The 20705-nt window shown below is 38.8% G+C and overlaps 1 protein-coding gene across 1 annotated transcript in view; it reads left to right on the top strand.

The window, feature by feature from the left end:
* The window catches only part of LOC133425113 (1-phosphatidylinositol 4,5-bisphosphate phosphodiesterase delta-4-like), a 29986-nt gene extending 14257 nt beyond the window's left edge, over nt 1-15729 (top strand). The window contains exons 11-16 of the mRNA XM_061715792.1: nt 6418-6574; nt 7509-7625; nt 8768-8949; nt 10300-10432; nt 12559-12708; nt 15343-15729. Of these exons, the coding sequence (XP_061571776.1) occupies nt 6418-6574; nt 7509-7625; nt 8768-8949; nt 10300-10432; nt 12559-12708; nt 15343-15458 (855 nt within the window). The 3' untranslated portion in view covers nt 15459-15729. The remainder of the gene's footprint in view (nt 1-6417; nt 6575-7508; nt 7626-8767; nt 8950-10299; nt 10433-12558; nt 12709-15342) is intronic.
* The last annotated feature ends 4976 nt before the right edge of the window (nt 15730-20705 follow it).

Here is a 20705-nt window from a genome sequence, read left to right as displayed (position 1 = left end):
ACACAACAAAACCCATCAAATTAAAAGCATCAAAATATATTAAAAAAAAGCTAAACAATTTAACAGTTTCTCCAGAAATAAAACACAGCAGCAAAACAATGTGTTGGAGAGGGAACAGGAGGAAGCAGAATAACGCTGATTTAGTCCTGGCCCTTCCTCACTATATCAGATCATATATGCCATAAAAAAATATAAAAATTAATAAATTTAAATGAAATAAAATAAGAAAAAGAAAGAAAAGACAAAATAACAAAAAAATATATAAATAAATACGACACAAACAACCAATAAACAAAGATCAAGGCATAATTAAACCGGCCTCCTACAATATCCTAAATTCAAAAATCTCCCAGTCAGCTCTAGATGATCCAGGACCAGCCATGAATGTTATATTGGTATCGTATATGATCCATGTAAATCAGGTAAACCAGGACCGGCCCGGAGGAGGATTAGGGTCAACCAGAACCGGAGAGCACTCTGGTTGATTAAAGACGTCACACCGGTGATTCATAGGCGTGAAAAGTGCTACAGTTTGATAATTAAACAGAAATAATAAAATCAAGATGAGAGATGAAAGTGATAAAAAGTCAAGACATGGCAGAAAAGAGAATAAAGCAATTAAAAACAGCAACTAGGGAAGAAAACATTCCATTGTTTAGTGATAAAATGCTTTGCTAAAAAGAAAGGTTTTTAGTCCTCTTTTAGAATTGTCCGAGGGTGAGGATGGGACGGAGTTTGGCGATGTTTTTACGAATGTGGTAGAAGGAGATCTTGCAGAGGTGATTTATGTGGGAATCAAAGGAGAGTTGGGGGTCCATTCCAAGGTTGGTGACGGATGAACAGAGGGGAATGTTGTGGCCGGAGAAGGTGATGCTGGTTATGGATGACTGGGTCTGGTGAGGGGGGCCAACCATGATCGCCTCTCAGCTGTAGCTTTGACCATAAAGGTGTGTGTCATCAGCATAGCAGTGGAATTAAATTCCATGCCGGCTGATGACTTGGCCGAGGGGAAGAAGGTAGAGGGTGAAGAGGGTGGGGCCAAGCACAGACCCCTGGGGGACCCCACGGGCAGAGGCGGTCCTGGCTACTTTTGCGCCCTGGGCGAACTGTCCATCAAACGCCCTCCCTGCGCACTGCGAAGAAAAAAAAACATCAATGCACAGCCATGTATCTTTAATAATTAAATGTATAAGACAAGCAAGTTTTTTTTCACACTCCACCACCTTCTCTCCTATTGGATGCGCCGAGATGTCGCCGAGCACGGTGAAATTAAAAAATGTTCAATTCGGGCGCAGGCAGGCGCGGCGCAACGCCGCAGCAGGTGCCCTCTTGCGCGCCGCCGCTCTTTGCACCCTCTATGCCCCTTTCACATAGAGCACAGGTGTCAAACTGAATCCCAGAAGGGCCGGTGTCCTGCATGTTTTAGATGTTTCACTGCTTTAACACACCTGATTCTAATTAATCATCGTCACCAGCTTGTCATCAAAGTCTGGATAGTTCTGTTGATGACACAGTCACTTGTATCATGGTGCAATGAAGCAGGGAAACATCTAAAACCTGCAGGGACACCGGCCCTCGAGGACTGGAGTCCGACACCCCTGACATAGAGGGTGCAAAGCGGCGACCAAGAGCGGACCGTTCTGCCGCCGAACTCGGCGGTGCGCAAGAGGGCGCCTACCGCGGATTTGCGGCGCGCCTCCCTGCGCTGCGCCTGCCTGCCCAAATTTAACATTTTTTAATTTCACCGTGCCGCGCTGTGACGACATCTCGACGCATCCAATAGGAGAGAAGGGAGAAGAGAGAAAGTTGTTTCCAATAGGAGAGAAGGTGATGGAGGCTCTGCGCCGAGTCTGCGCCCTACCCGGCCGTGGGCGCGGCGCAATCTGCTGCTTTCTATGTGAAAGCAGCAGACCAAATTCTTTTTTTTTGAGAGCGCTTGTGCGCCCCCATGTGGATTGCGCCCTGGGCAGTCGCCCATGTTGCCCATGAAAAACCGGCCCTGCCCACAGGTGACAGTATGGGGTTTGGGTTGGGAGTTACCAAGGGAGATGCGTTCTGTTCGATTTGTAGGGTCTGACCTGAACCAGTTGAGGGCGGAGTGTCGGACACGAATGGTGTGATGACGCCGGTTTAGGAAGATGTTTTTATCAACTGTGTCAAATGCTGCAGATCCAGGTCCAGGAGAAGGAGAAGAGAGGAGGAGCCATGTAGTTCCTATCATGTAATAATTTCCTGAAAATGTAATAAAATTTGCACTTAACTCAATGTTAAAATGTAATAAAACCCAATAATGTAATAACTTCCCCAATAATGTAATAAGATATCCTGACTGATATTGTAATAACATTTTACCAATAATGTAAAACCTTATTACATTATTGGGAATTTATTACATGCTGCTCAAAGTCTGTAATTTAACCCAATAATCATTCTGGTGTTTCAAATCCAGTGTATAAAACATTCTTAGATACTTAAAACACCAAATGTAGAACTCTGGACTGAAAATAAACAAATATATTACATTATCTGTCAAGTATTAAATTATCAGTTTTGGAAAAAAAAAAAGACCCACCTGAAAATGTAATAAATTCCCAATAATGTAATAAGGTTTTACATTATCGGTAAAAATGTTATTACAATATCAGTCAGGATATTTTATTACATTATTGGTGAAGTTATTACATTATTGGGTTTTATTACATTTTCGATTGAGTTAAGTGCAAATTTTATTACATTTTCAGGAAATTATTACATTACAGGAAATTATTACATTATAGGAAATTATTACATTATAGGAAATTATTACTTTATAGGAAATTAATACATTATAGGAAATGAATACATTATAGGAAATTATTACATTATAGGGAGAAATTATTACATTATAGGGTGAAATTATTACATTATAGGGTGAAATTATTACATTATAGGGGAAATTATTACATTATAGGATGAAATTATTACATTATAGGGTGAAATTATTACATTATAGGGTTAAATTATTACATTATAGGGTGAAATTATTACATTATAGGGTTAAATTATTACATTATAGGGTGAAATTATTACATTATAGGGAATTATTACATTATAGGGTTAAATTATTACATTATAGGAAATTATTACATTATAGGAGCTACAGGGCTTCATCTTCCTGAATCTCTTCCGAGTTGACTTCAGACCAGACTATGATCCGGTAGAGTTTCCTGAGAGGAGGGTGGACGTGTCTCCGGCAGCAGAACCGGGTCGTAGAGGGAACCACCGATCACTCATGGTTATTGATGAGAACCTGATCCCCCCCCCGACTCGGGGACTCCCGTCTGGCAGACGGGGCTCTGGGAGATCCAGGATCAGCTTTCACCGGCCCAGGTCCCGGCTGTCTCCGGTTCGGGGTCTGGACCAGACCCTCCGGTATCAGTTACACCGCTGGCGAAGGGTAGGCCGAGGCTCGGCCTGGTCCTCAACCTGGGTTGTTTTCATCACAACGGTTCAACCCCCGTTCACGGGTCTACCTCAGTGAGCCCAGTGTTGTACACTGCAAAAACTCCAAATCTAAACAAGAATATTTGTCTTATTTCTAGTTAAAATGTCTCATTTTTAGTCAAATAAATCTCATTACATTAAAACAAGATTCATCACTGGAAAAAACAACAATTTCCACCTGTTTCAAGTAGATTTTCACTTAAAATAAGTAGAAAAATCTGCCAGTGGAACAAGATTTTTTTGCTTGTAATAAAAAGATAAATCTTGTTCCACTGGCAGATTTTTCTACTTATTTCAAGTGAAAATTTACTTGAAACAGGTGAAAATTGTCAAAAAACAAGTTATTTTTCTGGTAATGACTTTTGTTTTAAGTGTAATGAGATTTTTTGACTAAAAATGAGACATTTTAACTAGAAATAAGACAAATATTCTTAAGATTTTTAGTTTTTGCAGTGTGAATTATCTTTTACCTCCTTTAGAAAGTTATTAAAAAACATCTTATTCTGTCTTAACCCTCAATGTCTTTATCTTTAATGTACGGAAGAGTATCAGGTCCAGGCAGGAGAAAAAATATTTGAGAGGGGAAGATTTTTTTTTTATTGTGCACTTTGAGAAAAAAGTTGAAATGTTGAGAAAAAAGTCGAAATGTCGAGAATAAAGTTGAAACTGGAAGATTTTTCTACTTATTTCAAGTGAAAATCTACTTGAAACAGGTGAAATTTGTCAAAAAACAAGTTATTTTTCTGGTAATGACTTGTTTTAAGTGTAATGAGATTTTAACTAGAAATAAGACAAATATTCCTGGTAAGATTTTTTGCAGTGTGCATGAACGAGTTCAATTGAACGCGTTCACACTGCAAAAACTCAAAATCAAAAGTAGGAACTTGCCTGGTCGGGTCCAGCTCGGAAAGCGGCCCGTGACCTTGGTGTGGAACCGATCCAGCGAGGTCACGTTTCTGGTTCGTCTTAACGGTCAGAATAAATGAGCTCTGGTCCAGATCTTGTTGCATCTGCTGCACAGACAGACGCTGCTCTCTTAGCAGTTAGTTCCTCCTAAATTTGGTGTATATTACCGAAAGGTATTAAAAAATTACATTACAACTTTTGATATTTTTTTTTTGTTTATGCCCAAAAAAGGAATAAAGTCGAAATTTCGAGAATAAAGTTGAAATACAATTTGGTGAAGCTAAAGTGGAAATGTCTCCTCTGGCCCATCAAATCCAGTTAGCAGAGTGACTGACAGCTCTGCAGCCATGTCCATTTTAGTCTCCTTTTAGTCAAATATTGTATTAATCCAAACCCATTTTACAATTCAAACAAGATTATCTTATTATTATATTATTGTTCCCTTATAGACTCAAGAATACATTCATTCCAGATAAAGAAAACTCTAAGAGTATTAGGGTCATGCAGGGGAAAAAATATTTGAGAGGGGAAGATTTTTTTTTTATTGTGCACTTTGAGAAAAAAGTCAAAATGTCAAGAAAAAAGTCGAAATGTTGAAATACAATCAAGAATAAAGTTAAAAGTTCGTGAATAAAGTCGAAATTTCGTGAATAAAGTTGAAATACAATTTGGTGAATAAAGTGTAAATGTCTCCTCTGGTTCATCAAATCCAGTTAGAGCGAGGTACGTTTCTGAAGTTATGCAAAAAAACACAAGAACAACTTAAGACCAAAAGACCTGTAATTTATACGTCCATGAGAGTGAAGTAAATACATTTTAATGCAGTTATTTATATGTCCACTAGAGGGCAAATAAGTAATTTTAATGCAGTAATTTATATGTCCACTAGAGGGCAAATAAGTAAAATTTAATACAATCATTTATACGTCCATGAGAGTGAAGTAAATACATTTTAATGCAATAATTTATATGTCCACTAGAGGGCAAATAAGTAAAGTTAAAACTTACATGTATCAATGCCCTGCTAAAGATAAGCTATGAACGTATATATTTATTAACGTATTTATTCTACATGCAGCAGCCAATAGAAATGCAGTATTCTGCTTTGTCATTAGTCACTGGTTAGAACAAATATGAACCGAAGGAATCTTACAAAAACATATTAATCATTTTAAACATAAATAACATTTATCCAAAATGGCTACAACACCCGATACTTGGGGTCCTTGGAGGGCAGAAGCAGAATCGATTCATTCCGGTTCTTAAGATTCAGAATCGATTATCAAGATTTGATCCGATTCGATTCCGATATTAATTTGGGTTACTGTTAGTAAAACTGTTTTTTGAGCTGTTGCATGAATTATATGACTGTAGTTCTGCAACATATTAATACTAGTATTATATTGAGATTCAACAGCAAGTATTGCAGCTAATGATGCTGTAAGGACCAATCAGCTCCCAGAATGCTGATAGAACTGAAACAGAAACATCGTGGGTCAGAATTACCAAACACATCCAGGGAGGAAACAGAGACGGAGGAAATCAGTTTTACTTTTTAACACATTCAGTTTTAATTGTTTCCATTTTCAGTCTATTTCGGTTTTTAATTTTTGAGAATTTTGTTTTTAGCATTTTATGCAAATGTAACCCCAAGACAGTTTATAAAGTAATGAAATATAGACAATTTATGCAATTATAACTGAAAACTTTAATGTTTTCATACCTTTAAACATATTTAGAGGCAAAAACATGGCAGTAGTTATTCTGGTGTCCAACAAAACATTCCTTTTTTGGGCATAAACAAAAAAAATAATGTAATGATGGAAAAAAATGGTTATTTAGACATACGAATCGATTTTTAGGAGTTAAAATGAGGATTGATTTAGAATCGGAAAATCGATTTTTTTCAACATGTGTTCCTGTCGTTGGTGTCAGAACCAGAACAACCGTATCAGGAACCCACAAGACTTCCATGAAAACCTACAGCAGTAGTTTTATACCTGAGGGAAACCTGTCCTCTCCCCCCAGAGGTCGAAGCCCCGTCTGTCCCAGGAATTGTCCGACTGCGTCGTCTACTGCAAGAGTTTCCACTTCCGGAGCTTCAAACACTCCCGGGTCCACTCCAAGTTCTACGAGGTGGCGTCTTTTACCGAGTCCAAGGCCCGGAAGCTGCTGAGAGAGGCCGGTGAGTGAAACCCCCCCTAACGGACCTGGTTCTGACCTGGTTCTGACCCGGACTGGTGCTTTTCCACCAGTACAGGGGTCGTCAACCCGCGGCTCTTTAGCGCCGCCCTAGTGGCTCCTGGAGCTTTTTCACAAATGTTTGACCTTTTTTTCCCTTTTTTAACATTTTTTTCCTTTTTTAATTTTTTTCCCTTTTTTTCTCCTTTTTTTCTTCTTTTTTAACATTTTTTTCCTTTTTTTCTCCTTTTTTCTTCCTTTCCTTTTTAATCTCGACATTTCGACTTTTTTCTCAAAATTTTGACTTTTTTCTCAACTTTTTTCTCAACATTTCGACTTTTTTCATGAAATTTTGACTTTTTTTCTACATTTTGACTTTTTTCTCAATTTTTTTCTCGACATTTTGACTTTTTTCTCAACATTTCAACTTTTTTCTCGAGATTGTACTTCAACATTTATCTCGACATTTCGACTTTTTTCTCAAAATTTTGACTTATTTCTCAACATATCAACTTTTTCTCGACATTTCGATTTTTTTCATGAAATTTTGACTTTTTTTTTCTAAATTTTGACTTTTTTCTCCATTTTTTTCTCGACATTTCGACTTTTTTCTCAAAATTTTGACTTTTTTCTCGAGATTGTACTTCAACATTAATCATAAATAAATGTCCCCCCAGTTCTAATACAGAAACATGCAGCATGTGTTGTCTTAATTATAATTCTGATACAAGACTTTTCATTTTTTGCAGCTCCAGACATGTTAGTTTTTTGTGTTTTTGTTCCAATATGGATCTAAAACATTTTGGGTTGAAGACCCCTGATCTAGAACCTACTCGGCCCAGTTTGGTTCTTTTCCACCAGGGGTCTAACTACCGAGTAGATACTTTTCTGTATCTATTCTGCCGAGGTTCTAAGCAGCTGAACCGTCTCTGTTTCAGGGCCGGAGTTCGTCCGTCACAACGCCCGGCAGCTGACCCGGGTTTACCCCACCGGGTTCAGGGCCGACTCCTCCAACTTCAACCCCCAGGAGATGTGGAACGCCGGCTGCCAGATCGGTGAGTCCACCCCCCCCCCCCCCAGGTCCACCGGGTCCACCAGGTCCACCTGGATCGGTGAGTCCCAACTCAGAGGTCATACGGCCCGTCGCCATGGCGATCTTTTTGTAAGATTCCTTTGGTTCATATTTGTTCTAACCAGTGACTAATGACAAAGCAGAATACTGCATTTCTATTGGCTGCTGCATGTAGAATAAATATATACGTTCATAGCTTATCTTTAGCAGGGCATTAATACATGTAAGTTTTAACTTTACTTATTTGCCCTCTAGTGGACATATAAATTATTGCATTCAAATGTATTTACTTCACTCTCATGGACATAAAAATTATTGTATTAAATTTTACTTATTTGCCCTCTAGTGGACATATAAATTACTGAATTAAAATGACTTATTTGCCCTCTAGTGGCCATATAAATTACTGCATTGAAATGTATTTACTTCACTCTCATGGATGTATAAATTACAGGTCTTATGGTTTTAAGTTGTTCTTGTGTTTTTTTGCATAACTTCAGAAACTTAACGTTCCACTCCAAGGATGTTAGTTAGTTAGTTAGCTGCTGCTGTCAGTCGCTCTAACTGGATTTGATGGAGGAGGACACATTTACACTTTATTCACCAAATTGTATTTCAACTTTATTCACGAACTTTCGACTTTATTCTTGAAACTGTATTTCAACATTAATCTCGGCATTTTGACTTTTTTCCTTGAAGTGCACAATAAAAAAAAATCTTCCCCTCTCAAATATTTTTTCCTCCGTCTGGCCCTGATACTTTTCCGTAGAGTCTTCTGTATCTGGAATGAATGTATTCTGGAGTCTTTAAGGTAACAATAATATAATAATAACATAACTTGTTTGAATTGTAAAATGGGTTTGGATCAATACAATCTTTGACTAAAACGAGACCAAAATGGACAATTCTGACTAAAATAAGACTAAAATGCTCAGACTTTTAGTCGACTGAACTACAACTAAAACTAAAACAAGCTGACAGAAACAACACTAGCGCAGAGGAACCGTCTGTTAGCGGCTCGGTCTGAACCCATTTGGACCCAGTTCTGACTGCAATTTTTGTTGTTCTTACCATCAAATATATATCAAATATATAAATATATATATTTCTATCTCTCCCCCTCAGTGGCTCTGAACTTCCAGACGGCCGGCGAGGCCATGGACCTGAACGACGGCCTGTTCGGTCAGAACGGCGGCTGCGGGTTCGTCCTGAAACCTGAATTCATGAGGGATTCTGGGGAGAAGCGGTTCGACCCGGAGACGCCCCAGACCGTGCCGGACTACCGGCCGGTGCTGCTCAGTATCCAGGTACCGGGACCGGGGGACCGGGGGACCGGGGGGACCGGGGGACCGGGGGGGGGGTCAGGTGTGATGAGGTCCTGGTTTAGGTTTGGATGGACCTGAATTTCTTGAATCTTGAATCTAAAGGAAAATAAGACGGTGGTTATTGTGTTTGGACATCCGGCTGTTTTAAACAACTCTGTTGATGCTCTGGGCCCTCCTTGGGGCCTTGAATTATTTTATTAAAAGCCTTGGTGTCACTTTTGATAGTGAGTTTAAATTCGATAGACAGATTGGGTCTGTAGTCAAAGGTGCTTTTTTTATTCTAAGGCTCCTGGCCAAAGTTAAGCCTTACCATCTCCTAAAGACTTGGAGAGGGTCATTCACGCCTTTATGGGGCGGCAGTAGCTCAGGTGGTAGAGCGGTTCGTCCAATGATTGGAAGGTCGGCGGTTGTAACTCTCTGTATGTGGGTTTAAGGCTGGATTACGGTTCTGCAACAAATCACTTGCCGTGCCTACGCCGCAGGTTGCACCGCGTCGCGCACCCCACGCCGAGCCTGACGTGCACCTCCCAAAAATTGTAATTACGCGTGGAGGCGACGCAGACCAAACGCAGACGAGAGGGCTGTGATTGGTTCTCTTGGTAGCAACGCATTTCCGGTTTCCGGTTTGAAGCAGTCGTGAACTTTCAGCCTCTTTTCTTCGTGTATGTGTGATTTATTTTGTTTTGTTTTTTGCACAATAGTTGTCCTTATTTCTTTGATTTACTGTGACTGGAAAAGTCGGATAAACCATTCAGGAAAAGATCGCACCCCCTAGCGGTCGCGGGGGGTACTGCACCGCGGCGAGATGGACTGATGGAGAAGTCCGAAGGGTTGACGACGTCACGGTGACGGTGTAGGCACGGCGTCGATTTGACGCAGAACCATAATTCAGGCTTTAGACGTCCCAAAATCCAGGCTCAAAACCAAAGGTGACCGAGCTTTTGCGGTGGCTGCCCCTAAGCTGTGGAATAGTTGCCACTAAACATTAGATCTGCTCAGACCCTTGAGGTTTTTAAGTCTTCTTTGAAAACGTATTCCTTTTCATTGGCTTTTGGTGTACAGTAAATAGTGGCCACATCTGTGGTTACTGTGAGAAGTGATTGTGCACTTTGTGTGTCTGTTTGTTTGTTGTCTATTTTTATTACTATTTTAATGATCACCCTCGTACATTAGTGATTTCATTGTTTCTGCACTTTGTACTGTATTTTCTTTTGGTATTGTTTCATTTTAATGTAAACTGTACAGCACTTTGGTGGTTGTTTTTAAATGTGCTATATGAATAAAATTGACCTTGACCTGCTCCCGCTGAACCGACCTGTGTTTCCTCTGCAGGTCATCAGTGGACAGCAGCTGCCTAAGGTCAACATCAAGGAGGGTTCCATCGTGGACCCGCTGGTCCGGGTGGAGATCCACGGGGTCCTGCTGGACCAGGCCCGGCAGGAGACCCGCTACATCGAGAACAACGGTACGAGACCGGTTCTGCCCCCACCCGGGGGTTCTAGGTTCAGGTTCAGGTCTCGAGGATGTCAGCCGTCCGCAAATATCGGAGCGATCAATGGGTTGAGTTTCTGGAAATTTGAACGTGTACGTCTAGTAATATTAGACTTGTAGTCAAGACCACCTAAACTGAGACCAAGACCAGAGACTAGGGGTGTAACAATATATCGTGCCACGAAATTTCGCAATACAAAAACGTCACGATACGTGTCGTGGAGGTGACAAACTGTAGTGTGATATTGGGACAGATTTATCCAGTCAATACAAACAGATGCTGATTTATTTTTCACTGTAGTGATTTAGTTTTAACACCAGAGGGCGCTCTGAGCTGGTGGTGACTAATCTGCGCCAAACCCCCCTCTCCCATCTTTACAATGCTTGTTTCAGTGTAGTGTGAAGCGTAGGATTTACAAGTAGAACGGAGAACAACGTAGCAATAGAAAATGTCCCCGGTATGGCGGCATTTTGGATTTCCAATTGTGGATAGAAATGGCGACCGAGTGGCAAAAAATCTGCAATAATTAATGCAATTTTTAATTTTAGTTGTTAAATTTCTGGAAAAGAAAAAAGTCAAGTCATACATGAGAGAAACTATTCAGTTTGTGTCTAAATATTTGTACTTGTATGAAACTGAAGATCATAATGCAAACCTGACATTTACTTTTAGTTCAGTTTGTGGAAAATGGTTGGCCTGGCTTTCTCTTTAAAACTTAAACACTTATAAAGCATTACAAACTGTAACAATAGGGCAAATGTACAGTACTGTTTTGTATTTTGTGTCTTTCAAATAAAAGACCATTTTTTCCAGTCATATGTTCCTCATTCAAGGTTGTTAAAAAAATACTATAATATCGTACCGTATCGTGAAATTAGTGTATCGTTACACCCTTACCAGAGAGTATCAAGACCAAGACCGAGACCAAAGACTGTCGAGACCCAAACGAGACCAGCACCACAAAAAAGTGGTCTTGAGACCAAGACTGGTCTGGAGAACTACAAGTCTAACAAATATGTCGTCGATCCAGTCCTGAACAGCGAACCTTTGGTTCTTCTGAAGGCGTTTCATCCATGTAGATGGAACTCAGACGTAGTTACAGGAAACATTGGTTTGATTCAGGAGGCTGGAGGGACCATGAGGTCTCGGCTAGGGCTGGGCGATATGGACCAAAAGTCATATCTCTATATTTTCTAGCTGAATGTTGATACTCGATATATATCGATATTTTTTCTGTGCCATAATTGGGGTTTCCCCCAAAGCATTATAGCATAGCATCTCTGTTAGCATCTCTGTTAGCATCTCTGTTAGCATCTCTGTTAGCATTTCTGTTAGCATCTCTGTTAGCTTCATTTTTTTCTGATCAAACCCTTAAAAAAACAGTCAGTTTTAATACAAAGCCTCGTGCCAAATGTCACACAGGTTCCTTTATTAACAGAGGTCTGCACAATATCAACATGTATAAAACAAATGAAATAAAAATAAACTGCCTGCATATATAGAATAAAAATGCTTTTTGAATAAAATAAAACAAATATCTCTTTCCTGCATAACAATTAAATTAAAATACACCGTACAATTAATACAATGTAGACAGTAACAGGCAGACTTTTCCACTGAGGTTGACAGTTGTGCAAATAACAAAACATTTGTGCAAATCTCAAATAAAACATTCAAGTCAATTTGTCACAAAATAAGCAAGATCAAAATCATAAAAAAAAAAAAAAATTTTGAATCGATATAAACGATATTGTCTCGTACCATATCGCGTTTGAAAATATATCGATATATATTAAAATCTCGATATATCGCCCAGCCCTGGTCTCGGGTCAGGACCCCCCCAGGGGTCAGGACCGGGTTTGTTAACGTTTTCCCCCCCCCAGGGTTCAACCCGGTGTGGAACGACTCCCTGGTCTCGGGTCAGGACCCCCCAAGGGTCAGGATGGGGTTTATTGATCTTTGTCCCCCCCAGGGTTCAACCCGGTGTGGAACGACTCCCTGGTCTCGGATCAGGACCCCCTCAGGGGTCAGGACCGGGTTTATTGATCTTTGTCTCCCCAGGGGTCAGGATGGGGTTTATTGATCTTTGTCCCCCCCAGGGTTCAACCCGGTGTGGAACGACTCCCTGGTCTTCACCCTCCACTCCCCCGATCTGGCCCTGGTTCGCTTCGTGGTGGAGGATTACGACAAGACGTCCAAGAACGACTTCGTGGGCCAGTTCGCTCTGCCGCTAACCTGCATGCAGCAAGGTGGGTGGATCCATCCTGATTCAATCAATCTTTATTTATACAGCGCTGTTCATGCATGTATAAAAATGCAACACAAAGTGCTTTACATAAAACGTTAAAAAAAACATAAAACTTATTAATGTCCCCAATTAAAGCCAGAATCACTCCCCCCACGAGGAAACACTGGAGCTAAAAGCTACAAGAAAGAGGGATAAGAGGCTATGAGGTTAAAACACAAACTAAAAAAGTTTAAAAGTATAACATAAAATCCTAAAAGTAGGTCTAGAAAAGCAAGACCTGCTAAAACAAACATAAGAACAACTTAAAACCATAAAACCATAAAACCTGGGTTAAAACAACAAGAACAGCTAGTTAAAACAAGAGTATACGAGAAAGATTAAAAGGAATCAGCTAAAAGCAGATTTAAAAAGGTGAGTCTTGAGCCTGCTTTTAAAAGCATCGACAGTCTCGTAAGTAAAGTTAAAAACAGTAATGTATACGTCAATGAGAGTGCAAGTAAATACATTTCAATGCAGTAATTTATATGTCCACTAGAGGGCAAATAAGTAAAATTTAATACAGTAATTTATATGTCCATGAGAGTGAAGTAAGTACATTTCAAAGCAGTAACTTACATGTCCACTAGAGGGCGAATAAGTCATTTTAATGCAGTAATTTATATGTCCACTAGAGGGCAAATAAGTCATTTTAATGCAGTAATTTATATGTCCACTAGAGGGCAAATAAGTCATTTTAATGCAGTAAATTATATGTCCACTAGAGGGCGAATAAGTCATTTTAATGCAGTAATTTATATGTCCACTAGAGGGCGAATGAGTAAAGTTAAAACTTATTAATGCCCTGCTAAAGATACTATGAAGTTAAAATACACACTAAAAGAGTTTAAAAGTATAACAGTATTTAAAAAAAAGTATATATAAAAGCATAACATAAAATCCTAAAAGTAGGTCTAAGGAGCGGGTATTAGAAACTGAGAGAATAAAACAATAGAATGTATAAAATAGACCATAAATAACGACTAAAACGTTTAAATATAACATTGAGATAAAACAATGAGATAATAAAACAGGATAAACTAAACTAAACATTAATATAAAACTACAGAAGAGTATCAGGGCCAGGCAGGAGCCGCCAAGTCTTGTATCAGCCTTAGAATGAAGACACACATGCTGCATGTTTCTATATTAGTTAGAACTGGGGGAAGATTTATACATCTATTATGCACTTCGAGAAAAAAGTCGAAATGTCGAGAAAAAGTCGAAATGTTGAGAAAAAAGTCGAAATGTCGAGATTAAAAAGGAAAAAGGAAGAAAAAAGGGAAAAAAAGAAGAAAAATAGAGATGCGGGTTGCCAACCCCTGCCCAAGACCATTAAAACACATTAAAACTAGTGGAAAAACCTTAAAATCGATCCTGAAGCGCACAGGGAGCCAGTGCATGGATTCTTAAACGGTGTAATGTTCTGATTGTAATGTGATTGTAATGTGATTGTAATGTGATTGTAATGTTCTGATTGTAATGTGATTGTAATGTGATTGTAATGTTCTGATTGTAATGTGATTGTAATGTGATTGTAATGTGATTGTAATGTGATTGTAATGTTCTGATTGTAATGTTCTGATTGTAATGTGATTGTAATGTGATTGTAATGTTCTGATTGTAATGTGATTGTAATGTGATTGTAATGTGATTGTAATGTGATTGTAATGTGATTGTAATGTGATTGTAATGTTCTGATTGTAATGTGATTGTAATGTTCTGATTGTAATGTGATTGTAATGTGATTGTAATGTGATTGTAATGTGATTGTAATGTGATTGTAATGTTCTGATTGTAATGTGATTGTAATGTTCTGATTGTAATGTGATTGTAATGTGATTGTAATGTGATTGTAATGTTCTGATTGTAATGTGATTGTAATGTGATTGTAATGTTCTGATTGTAATGTGATTGTAATGTGATTGTAATGTGATTGTAATGTTCTGATTGTAATGTGATTGTAATGTTCTGATTGTAATGTGATTGTAATGTGATTGTAATGTGATTGTAATGTTCTGATTGTAATGTGATTGTAATGTGATTGTAATGTTCTGATTGTAATGTGATTGTAATGTTCTGATTGTAATGTGATTGTAATGTGATTGTAATGTGATTGTAATGTGATTGTAATGTGATTGTAATGTGATTGTAGTGTGATTGTAATGTGATTGTAATGTGATTGTAATGTGATTGTAATGTGATTGTAGTGTGATTGTAATGTGATTGTAATGTGATTGTAATGTGATTGTAGTGTGATTGTAATGTGATTGTAATGTTCTGATTGTAATGTGATTGTAATGTGATTGTAATGTTCTGATTGTAATGTGATTGTAATGTGATTGTAATGTTCTGATTGTAATGTTCTGATTGTAATGTTCTGATTGTAATGTGATTGTAATGTGATTGTAATGTGATTGTAATGTGATTGTAATGTGATTGTAATGTTCTGATTGTAATGTGATTGTAATGTTCTGATTGTAATGTTCTGATTGTAATGTGATTGTAATGTGATTGTAATGTTCTGATTGTAATGTGATTGTAATGTTCTGATTGTAATGTGATTGTAATGTGATTGTAATGTTCTGATTCTCCTCAGGTTACCGTCACATCCACCTGCTGTCCAGAGACGGGACCAGCATCGCCCCCGCGTCGCTGTTCGTCCACGTCCGGATCACCGACCTGGACCAGACCCCGGCCGACGCGCCGGAGTAATCAGATTACTGCGGAGGAATCAGATTACTCCACAGAAAACAGACTCTCAGCTCACGAGCTAGCACGGATGCTGGAAGTGGATCTGCGTTGTTTCAACGGGACGTTTCAGCTCTAATCCTCGTTAGACCTTGTTTCCTCAGAATCCTCCGTTCTGTCTGTTTAGTGACTCCGGTGTTGCAGTTCCGGCCTCCCGCCACGGCGGGGCGCTGCAGCGCTCTCACCGCCTCCAGCATCCCTGTCAAATATATACGTAAATAAGCCAAATGTTTGGAGCTCCTGCAGCCGGTTTTCCCTCTCTAGTCGTGTGTCGTCGTCGCAGCGTTTGTGTTTTACGATGTTTTTTGAGACGTTGCCACCGCGTCATTCAGCCACGATGTTCGTAGATTCTGTCAGTATTTTTTCTTCATGGAAGAATCTAGAGGATTCCCCAGGCCTCGGTTCGTCAGATTCTCAGTTCGGACCATAAACTGGATAAAGAGAACTAGCCCCGCCCCCTCGTGATGTCACCGTCAGGAGACTCCGCCCCTAGCTGCTGGTAACCCAAATATGGGCGAGTAGGCGGAGTAGTCTTTGAAACTTCCCGCCGAGCTCTGGTGGCGTTTAGCATTAGCTATAGTTAAGCTTTTGATTGATTGATTGATTGATTGATTGATTGATTGATTGATTGATTGATTGATTGATTGATTGATTGATTGATTTGATTTATTTTGTACATTTAAAAGACAACAATTAAAAGAGAAGATAAGAAAACAAACAAAAAAAACCCAACAAAACAAAGAATTTCATACTTTAACACTTAATATCTTAATTTACATTTATTCATTTATAGGTATTTATAATAACTAACTATACTAGAATTATACTCACACACTTAACTATACATACACATAGTTGAGTATATATACTATATATTTGTACACACATGCCCATATAATATATATGACCCATATAAGCTATTTAGCTATAGTTGAGCTAATGCTAATGCTATAGTTATAGCACTAACTAGCATTACCATACATTCATTGTGGCTAACTGGAAGGTCTACTACTACTGCTGCTACTACTACTGTCATTTAGCGGACGCTTTTATCCAAAGCAACTTACATCTGAGACACCAAGGAGCAATTAGGGTTAAAGCCTGAATTATGGTTCTGCGTCAAATCGACGCTGAGCCCACGCCGTCACCGTGATGCCGTCGTGAACCTTCAGACTTCTCTATCACTCCATTTCTCCGCGGTGCAGTTCCCCCCCAGAGCGCTAGTTTGCGTTCTTTTCCTGAATGGTTTATCCAACTTTTTCTGGTCACAGTGAATCAAAGAGATAAGGAAAACTATTGTACAAAAAAACAAAACAAAAAAAATCACACACACACGAAGAAAAGAGTCCTGAAAGTTCACGACTGCTTCAAACTGGAAACCGGATATGCATTGCTACCAAGCGAACCAATCACAGCCCTCTTGGTCTGCGTTTGGTCTGCGTCGCCTCCACGAGTAGTTACAATTTTTGGGAGGTGCACGTCAGTGACGGCGTCGGCACGGCGTCGTTTTGACGCAGAACCATAACTCAGCCTTTAGTTAGTTAGTTAGTTAATATAAACTTGTTTCATCTCAGCAACACTTCCTACTCATGTCTGGAGGTTTTCAGCAAACATCATCAACTCCACCGCGTGTCACCCCTGTGGTGTGTACTGTGGTGTGTACTGTGGTGTGTACTTGTGTACGTGTCGCCCAGTCGTGTAAATGTGTTTTGATATTGATATTATTGATATTTTTGTATCCAGAGATGTGTTTATGTGAACGCTACTCTACACACCAGTCGGATGGTATTTGTCGTTGTTTTTTAACCGTAACTCCGATTCATTCACCGCAGGAGCAGTAAATAAAACTATCAAACAACTTTCAGACTGTTTTTTCCCCCAAAACATTCTTTCAATAAACTTTTATCCCGGCACAGTTCATCCAAGTGAGGGCCGCGGCCTTCGTGGAGCTCGAACCCGGCGACTGTGTCAGGGGGGCTGATAGGAGGGGAGCCAGGGAAGGCGTTGAAGATGGGGGGGGGTTATCAGTGAGTGTGTGAGTGTGAGCGGTAAGTCTGTGAAAACTTCGCCCCAGAGCTGCTCCTCAGCCATTGTCCTTGATGTTATCAGACAGCCCGGTACAGTTCTGATACAGGTCCACAGATGTTCCTGAGAGAGGGGAGGGCTAGTGGGGGCAGAGTCACCTTGTTTACATTCCACCAGGGAGATTGTGACTGGAGCAGCCGGCCAAACCGCCCTATCAAGGCCAGATTATAGAATCAACAATTATATTGAAAAGAAAGGAAACAGACAGACTCCAGTAATTTTCCGTCTGCCTTAAGTCTCTGGTTCATCAATGGCGACTCCAAACAGACGAATTTGTGATCAATTCCCGCCAAGCCGAGCTTCCAACTTCTCCAAGGTCTTATCCATCTTGCCTATGAGCTCAAAGACGCCGCCAGCCTGCGATTCTGTTCAAGAATCACATCCAGCTTGCGGCTTTGCTCCCCCAGCGTTAAAGTTTGAGTGCTGATCCCCGTGCTCATTCCTTCAGCAACGTCGGGCAGCTCTGAAAGAGCCAAAACAGCTGTTGACGACTTACGCGTTTGTCGGTAGGCCAGGAAAATCCCCACTCCATTTAGAAGAAATCCTGCTATCATAAATCCAATTCTTCAACGTCTTCAACGTCCTCGACAGACAGAATCGCCAAACACAAAGGTTTCCAATGTTTCCAGGAATCCATTGTGTATCCGGCAAAAAATGTCCCATCGGGGCAGGAGGGCTCCCTTACCCCCTGACTTCTCGTCGCAAAAATTGGTCAATCGTGCTGAGAGACCAGTTAATCAATTCCATGATTGTAGAGTTTCGGAGGAGTGAAAAGAAGAGACTCTGAAGACGAGACAGGACAAAAGCAGCAGGGCAGATAGATAAGGGAGAGGAGCAGAAAAGCGTCCGCCTTCGCCGAGAGCCGGAAGAAAGAACTTTATTTTGGTAAAGTTCTGCTTTTTTTTAAACAAATCTTTATTGAAAATACACAAACTCAAAGAGGACAATGGATAAATATCAATTTAAATACAATATGAAAAATGGAGATTCTTGTAAGGAATACAAAAAAAAGGTGCTCTAAGAATTAAAAGGTGCATATGAATAACAAAATAAATTAAGCATTTAAATTCACATAATGGAGCATAGAAAAGTAGAGGAATTATTAAATTAGAATAACAAATAACGAGCAATGTCTAGACTTATTTCACTTTCATTTTTGTTATCTATTCTTTTGAGACGTGTGGAAAAAAATCTTTAAATCGTTAAAACCCCGGAAAGAAAGAGGGTTTACAATTTCTCCATTTGGCACAATGAATAATATGGTTCTTACCCAGTAACAAAATGATATTAATAATATCAGAAACAGAAAATTCCAAATCATCCATGAAGAAAATATTATGGTTTAATTCAAAAGGTGGAACATTATTAATTTTAAAAGATATCCAATTGGTAAAGTTTTTTGTGTGTTTTTTTTTCCTTGAACACAATTTATAAAAAAGAAAACACATTTATACAAGCTGCTAGTAGAGGAAATACAATATAAGAAAATAGAACATTTTGGGAGGTTTCATGAACAAGAGAATAATATATACACAAAAAATAAGGTAGACAAGTAAAATGAATAACAAAAGAAAGGGTAAGGCATTTTAAAGCAAACAGCATCGACATTTCAGAAAGAGACTTAAAATTAAAGATACTTTGATTTTCTAGAAACAAAAAAACTTTTGAAATCATATAAAAACATTGGTAATAGGGCTCATTTTACTCCACTTACAACAATCTATGTGATATTTAGCCGGTAAGAGAATGTCATTAACCAAGAGAGACACTGATTTGTCAATTGTATGTAAAAAATAATATTAGCGATTTCTAATTTTGGGATGTCGTTCATTTTTAAAGATAGACAATTTCTAATTTCACACCAAAAAGTTTGTGAGACACAATAGAAACATATGATCAAGTGATTCTTCAGATTCATTACAGAAAGCACAACTTCAAATTTACATCTTTGTCTCAAAAATTCAGCCGTTTTTATTGATCAATTTAAAACAAGTTTCCTTGACTTTTGGAGAAATGGGCAATTTGATATAATTTGAGTGGCTTTTTCTAGTGTAGACAAACTTAAATACTGTGAAGTGTCAGAATATAAACCTCTCTGATAGTCATTAAATGATCTCGACTTAAAGACAGCACTTATAAACTTTACATTTCTTATCCAACAATCCATAATCCTCAATAACTAACACAGGAAGTGCTGTCTCAATATCTCCACACTTTTAATCAAATGAATAAGTGGCAGGGGAATGGCTTTGCAAACCTTTATAAATGCTGCACGACAATTTAAACCATATTTGTTCAAGAAGGATGCAAACTCATTTCATTTCATTTCATTTTTATTTATTCTGATCATGGAAATATGCAAAGAAAAGAAACAAGTAAAATGAAACACAATCAAAAGCATATTCCATAACCAGAAAGGAGCAGAGAAGAAGAAAATCGTATTATACCTTACTTAATTAATATCACAAGGAAAGAAAAACAAAAAAATCAAAGATAGATTGTCTGTCTCCTTACGCATATAATATAAATTTTGACTATTTCATCCATACATTGCTATTTTTTTCTCTTTAAATTTCTTTTTAAACTGAAATATGTTTATACAGCCCTTTAAATCATAATGTAATGAATTCCATAACTTAACTCCAATAATATAAATGCTCATCTGCTTTAAAGTTGTTTGGGCAAATAAATGTTTAAAATGAAATTTTCTTCGACTATCTTCATTATTTGAACTAAAAATAAACATGTATTGTAAGTTTTCTGGTAATAATTTACATTTAGCTGTTACATGATTGTGAGTGTCTGTAATTTAACCAAATCATCAAGTTTCAGTTAATCTTGATTCAATAAATAATCTGTTGGTGTGTTCTCTGTAATGTGTATTGTAAATAACTCTAAGTGCTCTTTTCTGTAATAAAAATAAAGGATTCATATTCGGTGGATATGTGAATAAGTTAAACTCCAAAACATTCGCAGTTTCATCTCTGGCTGAAAGATGGAACGTGCTGCTGGCGGATGGGGGTGCTTTTATTTTGAAGGAGGTGCAGGTATTTCCGGTAGTGCTTGCCTGTGGGGAACCACGTGATAAACCACGTGACTGCAGGAACCACGTGGCTGCAGGAACCA

Source organism: Cololabis saira, chromosome 24, assembly GCF_033807715.1.
Source record: "Cololabis saira isolate AMF1-May2022 chromosome 24, fColSai1.1, whole genome shotgun sequence".
NCBI classification, from domain to species: Eukaryota; Metazoa; Chordata; class Actinopteri; order Beloniformes; family Belonidae; genus Cololabis; species Cololabis saira.
Note: the sequence above shows the minus strand (reverse complement) of the source record. Positions and strands in the feature narration are given on the sequence as shown.